Raw genomic sequence first — 8,374 nt, 5'->3', positions numbered from 1 at the left:
AGTGCTTTTGGCTCCAGCCTCCGCCGTCAGTAGAGGGGGCCTAGGCCCCAGCCTCACAGCAGTTCTGTTACGGTGTTTGAGTCTAATGCCCAAAAGAACACCTATTATCCTTTAATAAAATTAACAATAACTTAAGTTACATATTTCCAACTTAAAAATTATAATACAAAATTGGTTACCATGGAAACTTGATAATACCAGCACTGAGCTATAAAGTAAAAGTTCTTTAAAAAGGCCCCACATTTATTAATGCATATTCACTACCAAGAGACAAAGTTTTAAAAGATAAAAGGACTCTGTTGTGCATAAGCTGCAGTTACTCAGCTTTGCAATAAGGTCAGAGAAGTCTCACAGAAAATGAAGCTACAGCAACAGCAGCAAATTATACAGCAGCATTTGAAGGTAACTTCCCAATGACAATTAGATAGTTTTCATTAAGTTATTTAGAAATATTCCATGTACAAAAAAAAGTTAATATACTAGTTAAAAAAAAAATAAAGAGTTGTTCTCTGGCTTTCTCATACTGAAGTGGTATTCAGAAACTTCAGACAGCACAAACCAGTATCTACCTGCTCACTGCCTCAGCTTTCTGCCCATATGCATATTCAATATAAGTGTTTATGAGAGTGGGAAGTCAAATTACACACTTGTTTTCTTTTTTAAACAAACCACAGAGTGAAGACATTTATTTTAACAAGACTAAGATTTAATTTTTAAAATTTGACATTTAATACAAATATGTCAGGATAACACAAATACACCTGAAATATGCCAGTGTCTGAACTTATTTAACATGCAAAAAATCAATTGGAACACATAGAAAACCCCAACTATAAGCTGTAATTTTACATTTATACATAAGTGTCCATTTCAAGAACTTGAAATAATTAGTCAAAAACATCTAAATACTGATTTATACGGCTAGAACATCTGTATACCCAAAGAAATAATTCTAGATTTGCCCACAGTCTGTAATGACAATTCTTCCATTTACTAGCCCTTTAGGAGAACCAAAGGATTCGATCTTTTTCACAACATCCATTCCATCTTTCACAAACCCAAATACTACATGCTTGAAGTCCAAGTGTTCTGCTTTTTTAAGTGTTATGAAGAACTGGGAATTATTTGTATCCCTGCCCTTATTTGCCATGGACAACAATCCAGGTCCAGTGTGTTTCACTTCAAAATTCTCATCTTCAAATGCTGCTCCATAAATTGACCGTCCACCTGTTCCATCATGGTTAGTTATATCACCTCCCTTTAAAAAAAAAAAGCACACAGCATTAACTTACAAGTCCCAAAACATAAACCAACAGCACAAATATATTCCCTTTCAACAGTAAAGGCTTTGCTTTGGAAGAACTCATTCTTAGTTTACACAAGTACCATATTGTCCTGATTTTCCTTGGACAAGTTTTTTTTTTTCTTTTCCCTCATAGTTGCTGGTAAGACTTTGTATTGGATTTATGCTAAGAGCGATGCTGATAACATGAGATATGTTTAAATTATCTCAAGGTTTGTTTTTCAGTCTTTCACCTGCACTTTTCCCCATACCTGGAGAAAGTTTAGGCAAAGCAGAGCAAACTTAGAATATACTAATTTCAAGTGATAAAAGCTCAGTTTGTCAAGATACACACAGTGCAGTTAACTGCTTTAAGAAAGACTACTCCTTGTAGGACATGGAATATCTCAAATCAAGCTTAAACCCTAAATAAGCAACATTGCTCCCTTATCGGAAAGGCACAAAGTTTTAACAAAAGGGTCAGAAAGGGCATACTTCAAACACAGGTGATACCTAATCAAAGAGACTGGATAGTTTTTTGTTCTGCTAACAAGAATATTCAGTTATTTCATTTATTACTGTCTACTTCTGAGCATGTACAAGGTTGTGCCTTGCCTTCAGGGATGTAGTGAAATGCCAAAGCATTAGAGCAGCGTGTAAGGAAGTTGGTTCATTCTGGATGTTGCAAGTCACAAACGCGTTGAATTATTGCTAAGAATTTTAGGAAAGGAAAGGTCTATCTGAACGATCTTTAAACTTCTAAGCCTTCAGCATTTATGAAGAACTTGCTAGTGCTACTGAATGCACACAGAGGTTTAAAACCAAACACTGTCTACATAGGAGTTCAGATACACTGCAGGCATCGTGCTACTCTTGGTGAAAAATGTGACTATTTTAAGGAAGAGGCCACTGCATGATAATGAGATCTAGAAGACTCCTTTTAGATGGAAACTTGAACATCTAAAATATTTGGAATATCAGTTTTTACCTGAAACACCAAGCGTACTTTACAATGTAAGAGAAGCCTGGAAAGTAAGTATACTTAGCAGGTGAGCACACAGAAGTTTCTCTCTGCAGAGAGAAGGCTGAATGGTAGTTTTGGGAACCCCTACTTTCCTTGGTGTTCCTGTCCAGCAACAGGCTCCTTGTCCATTGTAAGAGGAGATCTCTCTCTCTGTTTTTAATGCCACACTAACAGGGCAGCACTAGGTAACACTAAAGCACCAGGCAGCTGGCAGACATGGATAAAAAGCATTTGGCTCAGTGCAGCACATGCTGCTTGCACCATTTCTCATCTCTTTTTAGGGAAAGGGCAGGTGAGAGTATCTTGCACACTGGATTCATGCTGCCAACAAGAATGTGCCATCCTGTGTAAGTGATTTTTTGAAGTGCCATTGTTAGTCGAGATGCACCTCACTCTCTCAATGAGGAGTCTTCCCATTATGCTTACCTGGCACACAAAGCCTGTGACTATTCTGTGAAAGCTGGAGTTCTTGAATCCAAATCCTTTCTCTCCTGTGCACAGTGCCCTGAAATTTTCAGCAGTTCGAGGAACAATATTTGAGAACAGCTCCATGGTTATGTGTCCTAAAGGTTCATCATCAGCAGAAACTTCAAAATACACAACGGGGTTGGTGTCCTTTGACAGTCCTGCTGCCAGAGATAAGTGTCCCTTTTGTAGTTCTGACAAGCTTTGCTGGCATTCTTCAAACCTCCTCTTGAAAGAATTAGCCATTTCTTGGCTCTTAAATCTGACGGCAAATTGTTCTATTTTTACTTCACCATCTGAAAACAAATCAAAGAACAGGTTTCTTTAGTTCTATTCAGTATCTTCAGAAACTTATAGCTTTTGTATTATATAATCTCCAGGGGAGAAAACAAAATCAATCACTTAGAAAAAAAACAAAACAAAAAACCCACCCCCCAAAAAAAAAACACCTCACCAGCATAATCTGTGGCTGTCCAAATCAAAGCATTGTTTGATGTATCAGAGGGCAACAAGTTCATTTCTTTGGTGATGACATGGTTTGCACAGACTTTAAGAACTTGGTCCCTTCTCATTAGGACTCTATAGTATTTCTTCTGTGTATGGAAGAGGATCTTGATCTCTCCAACACCACGCTCCTTCCACTGACTAGCATCTCTGTCCCATCTGTAAAGTTTTGCTCTCTCTTTGAAGAGAATTTCTTCATCTTCTTCTCCAGATTTTACCTCCACCTAGAAAACAGCACCGTGATTTCAGATACAGAAAATAGCCTGTGATTTCCCAGAGAGCTGCTGTCAGCAACAATACTTAATAGTACAACTTACAATAATTCTGATACATTACAACAGAAAATTATTCAATGTGTTCCTTTCTCCAACACCATATTCATCACACACCAAGAGATGAGTAAATGTCTAGCCTTTTCAGAACTTAAGAGGCCAACAAATTCCACTGTTTGAGATTAATTATAGCACTGCAATGCTACTTCATCATGCTGCATATGGTTTTTGGTGGCTGTTCATTGGTTTTGCTTTGGGGATGGTTTGGTTTGGTTTTTTTGATGTCTTTTTTTGTGGTGGTATTTGGCTTGGTTTTTTTTTCCCCCTAAAAAAAAAAAGCAAACAAGAAACCCACCAAAAAATCAACACTATCAAGTGTTCTGGCAAGTTTCCCAGGAAAGTTTCAGTTTTGCTGAGTGATGCACACACAAGAAGTGAAGATATGGTACTATTACCATTCCAAGCATTACCTTTTGAACACCGTTAAGGAAACTGATATTTCAATTCGAACAGAATAAACACCAACCAAGTATAACACACTGAGGTCTGACAGCCATATCTCCTCCTTGCTTTATGCATAGTACTGGCCTCCAACCTCCTTTAATTAACACATCTTCTGAAGATAAGGAACACTTGAGAGAACAGAAAAAGTACTTGAAAGAACTGGAGAAATACATGACAACTACTTGTGGAGGGAGAAATGAGACTAGAGGAGAGAAGCAGCAAGTAAGGGAAGAAAGAAAACCACAGAAATCATAATATGACACAGATGAGCAAAGGCATACAAGTTTTGAAGAAGGTGGTTGAAGGCATGTTATGAACTACATCAAATTTGCTGTTCAGATTAAAGGACGCTGCACGCTGTTTATTTGTGCTCTATTTATCTTGCTTAATAATTGTACTAATCTATAATTAAATTATATTATTTATAGGAAAGCCAGACCATATGACTGTAACATCAGAAAAGTCTGAAATCATTATTAGGCACACTAAGGCTAAATACCAAATCGAGACACGAACAACTGTGTGAAGCCTCACTCCAGAAGTTGTCAGGCTACCTTCAAAACTGAAGGTTCTCCTACTTCTTGAAAAACAATTTATCTTTTAGCCTTCAGGTAAGGTTAATTGTACTACATCTTTATCGCTTAGTGATTCTAGAGATCTCTTGCCTAGCTTAAAGTAAAAATTTTAAGTCGGCATGCCTTTTACCAAACTGAAACTACCAGTCATTGATACAAAGCTACAGCCGAGTTGCATTAGCACTAACAGTTTTTCAGTTCCCCTCTTGGTTTTCAACTGTTCTATAATGAATCCGTTTTAGCTTTTACAAGTTTTGTGTACAAATCTGCATACTGATCAGCACTCAGTCAAGGTGTTTGTAAAATAAACTTTGAAGATTTTAACTGATGCACCTAACACTTGCAGACAGTGCTAAGCTGTACTAGGATTTAAACCAGCAGCTGTTTCTACATTAGCAGTACAAAAATACAGAACAAAGCACACAACGCAAAGCAGAGTTAGTTAAGCGAAGTACTTTTTGAAGACTTGCTGTGTTAGCAGACATGCTTATCTTAATGTTGTTTTACATCCCAGAAGAACCCTTACCTCTGGTAAGGACACAATTGGCTCAAAGTGGATATCATCGCTATGTACCACCTCATCATCACTACCACCTTCATCTTCATCTGCTTTATGGGCAGTCTCTCCAAACACAGCTGCTCCTGTATTTGCCCATTTGAAGTTCTTATCTACAATTAAGAGATGTACATTTTAAACTTTGTGCAGTTTTTTTTTCTTCCAGACAAAAACTTGTAAAAACCTGTTGTTAATTGATCAGTAGAAATTTGGTGCACTAAAGGTACATTGTATGAAGCAGAAGTCCAACTGAGTGTCTGCCTCGCAATAGTTTAACTCACCTTTTGAGCCAAAAGCGAAGTCCACAGAGCTTTTGGAAGCCAGATCTGCAAATGACAAGCCTGCAGTATTGCCAAAACCAAATGAGATGATTTTGTTTTCTGTCAAATAAGAGGGGAAAGTAAAATATTTTTCTCTGCCTTTCTTAAAGAAAATGTGTTTAATGTTACGTATTCACAAAAATAAATTGGAGAAATCTCCATGGTATTTTTCCCTTCCAATAAATTCAAAGTTTGCATGTCACTTATAACAGTAATTCATTATGGTTTAGAAAAAGGGCTCAGGACTATGCGAGATAGTTTCAGCATGCTACTTCTGTGCAGATCCACAGAGGTGTAATAAGTATTCGTGTAGTATTTAACAGTAAACTAATGAAAGTACGTTACATACAAATTATACAACAGGTACTACCACTGCTTTGTAGTAGTGCCATCTGAATACACCAGAATTTGATGTATATAATTATTTTAATCCTCAGTCATATTTTTACTAGATTGGTACTCATGCTTCTAATCCAGTATTGGTACTACTCTGCAAGGCAGCAGCTACATTAGGTAAGTACGCTTTTCTGTAGATTAGTTTAAGTGCCTACAAAAACACCCAGAACATGCCCCTGACATTACCTTGTACTGACTCTGAACAGTCTGAATCACTTTTTTTAGCTGACAAGTCTACAGGTTTGTCATCAGCTCCCGATAAAGTCTGTGATACATGCACACTTCCTGTGGTGGAATCTGGTTCTTCATTGTTGGTAGCTGACTGGACAAATACTGTCACTTCACTGGTTGATGGAGTAGGTACTTCTTCCTTACTGGTACAGACTAAGTCAGTTGAGCTTGTAACCTCATTCTCCTGAGATTAATAGAAAAATAAAGTAATAAGGAAATAAGCTAGAAGAGCCTAGTATTCAAACCACCTCCTCAGGAGACTAAGAACAGTCATTTTAGAAAAATAATAAGAACACCAAGAAAAGCTGTTGTAAGCTTTCAAGTTTTTCATTACTCTTAGCACACATAGGACATTAACTTGACAAGAGACTGAACTATTTTTGACATAGTACACTTTCAAAAAAATACTATTACTTTCTGAAATCAATTAGTACTTATATATACATTAGGGGTGATTTTACTAGCCAAAGCGGTTTATACTTGGAGAACTTTGAGCTTCTGTACTCCTTTCTCTTCCCAAGGAACATAAGATCTAAGTTTCTGTAGCAAAGAATTGAGGCATAGCCACAAAAGAGTCAGTTTCTCACCACTGGATGTTTTAGTTCTCACAAGGTGAAAACTATGTAAAGTCTCACATATATATGAAGTAATTATACAAGTTTAATGACAAAAAGTTTAGTAAAGATTTAGTTCTTACTTTCGTTTCTTGGATTGTGACTTCTGTCTGAATGTCTTCTGGATTGCCATTCTCAGTATCACTGCTGACACCACAGACAGACGTAGAAGGAACCTGCAGAGTTTCTGTTTTAGCTTGCTCCTCAGGAGTTGGCTTCTTTTCACAAGCAGTAGCATGTTCTCTTTCACTGTCTAATTCACTTTCTCCTGTGATGCCTACTGCAAAGAATAAATATTAGTGGAAAATAGCTGGGAAGGCTAAAGTAATTTTTGGCACCTACATTACAAAATAACCTCATGATAGCCAGAGCAACTTGAAGTAAAACTTCAGTGTTTTTCAAATAGCATTACTGTTTAAACTGTTAAACTTAACTTTACTTGGGGTGACTAGAATTGGAACTTCACCATACTTGGTTTTCTATTGCTATCAGGGAATTTCCGTGCAGCACTAACAATAATAAGGAGCCCCATCTCGCAGCTGCCACTGCTACTAGCTTCCTTCAACATCTGCTTATATTTCAATATACACCTCTTTCTAGCACATGTCCTAACAAACACCCCAAACTTCACTTCTGCCCAGATATTCAGCTATGCAACACTGAAGTCTGAGGAAGAGCCAAGTAAACACAAGCATAAGCAGCAAATTCAATCTTCTACATCTACATTTTTTAGTATAAAGATCAAATACCTTTTTTAAATTGAACAATATTAACTCATAAGCTTAATTTAAACTGACTATCTGCAGAAGCAGCAAGTATTCACAGATGTAGACAACTTTAGTCTTGTACAGTAATCATGCCAAGCTGAATTCTTCATATTCAGAAGAAGCAGCTGAAGGTAGGAAGATACTTTGACATGCTTGTTTAGAAGGCTGCCTGAAATGTACATTACTCATTCACGTACTACTTCACTGCTAACTAATGGTTCAACATGCTGAACTTAAAGCTATATTTTGAGATGCAGCTTTTCTAATCCCAGCATCAGTGCTTCTGAAAACTATTTCAGGAAACATAAAATTAATTTCAGTGCCCAAGTGTCCTTTATATTTAGAACTTATGTTTCAGTATATAAGAAATTTTACGTATTGTGTTTTAAGAAATACCTTTTACAGGATCTTGCAATTCCTTTTTCTCTTCTGAATCGCTGGGATAGAGTCTTCCATTAAGTTTCTTAACAGCTGTTTCATAGTCTTCATCTTAAATACAGGAAACAAGCTTAAGTTCTCAGGCAACCTCTAAGTACAGAGAGTCTGCTAAGCCCATCCGATCCACAAGCCTAGCAAGCACGTGTAATTTTTGCTTATGTTTAAAGTGTTCCACAGGTCAGCAAGTACTTTCACCTATTCTGCATACATGTGCTTCAGTGTGCTATTGACACTTTTCTCAGCCTAGACTGTTACAGGCGTGTGGCACAGGTTTTGTTTTCAGAAAACACATTTCTCATTGAGTGATTTTATTACTAGCACCACTACACAGAATTGGAAAGGAAGACTGAAGATCTTTTATATAAAACCTAGCAAGCTCAGATATTTGTCAGAAGGGGCCTGTCTTATCCCATTTTCTGTTGAATG

At 37.1% G+C, this 8,374-nt stretch overlaps 1 protein-coding gene across 1 annotated transcript in view; it reads right to left on the bottom strand.

The window, feature by feature from the left end:
* Window positions 1-684: 684 nt before the first annotated feature.
* The window catches only part of RANBP2 (RAN binding protein 2), a gene marked incomplete at its 5' end in the record, with an annotated part of 29,943 nt that continues 22,253 nt past the window's right edge, over window positions 685-8,374 (bottom strand). Inside the window, 8 exons of the mRNA XM_010178719.1 lie at window positions 685-1,258; window positions 2,733-3,067; window positions 3,226-3,499; window positions 5,153-5,295; window positions 5,464-5,562; window positions 6,085-6,313; window positions 6,827-7,020; window positions 7,907-7,999. Coding sequence (XP_010177021.1) covers window positions 953-1,258; window positions 2,733-3,067; window positions 3,226-3,499; window positions 5,153-5,295; window positions 5,464-5,562; window positions 6,085-6,313; window positions 6,827-7,020; window positions 7,907-7,999 — 1,673 coding nt within the window. The remainder of the gene's footprint in view (window positions 1,259-2,732; window positions 3,068-3,225; window positions 3,500-5,152; window positions 5,296-5,463; window positions 5,563-6,084; window positions 6,314-6,826; window positions 7,021-7,906; window positions 8,000-8,374) is intronic.

Source organism: Mesitornis unicolor, unplaced genomic scaffold, assembly GCF_000695765.1.
Source record: "Mesitornis unicolor isolate BGI_N332 unplaced genomic scaffold, ASM69576v1 Scaffold45340, whole genome shotgun sequence".
Classification (NCBI taxonomy): Eukaryota; Metazoa; Chordata; class Aves; order Mesitornithiformes; family Mesitornithidae; genus Mesitornis; species Mesitornis unicolor.
This window is presented reverse-complemented; position numbering and strand designations above follow the sequence as displayed.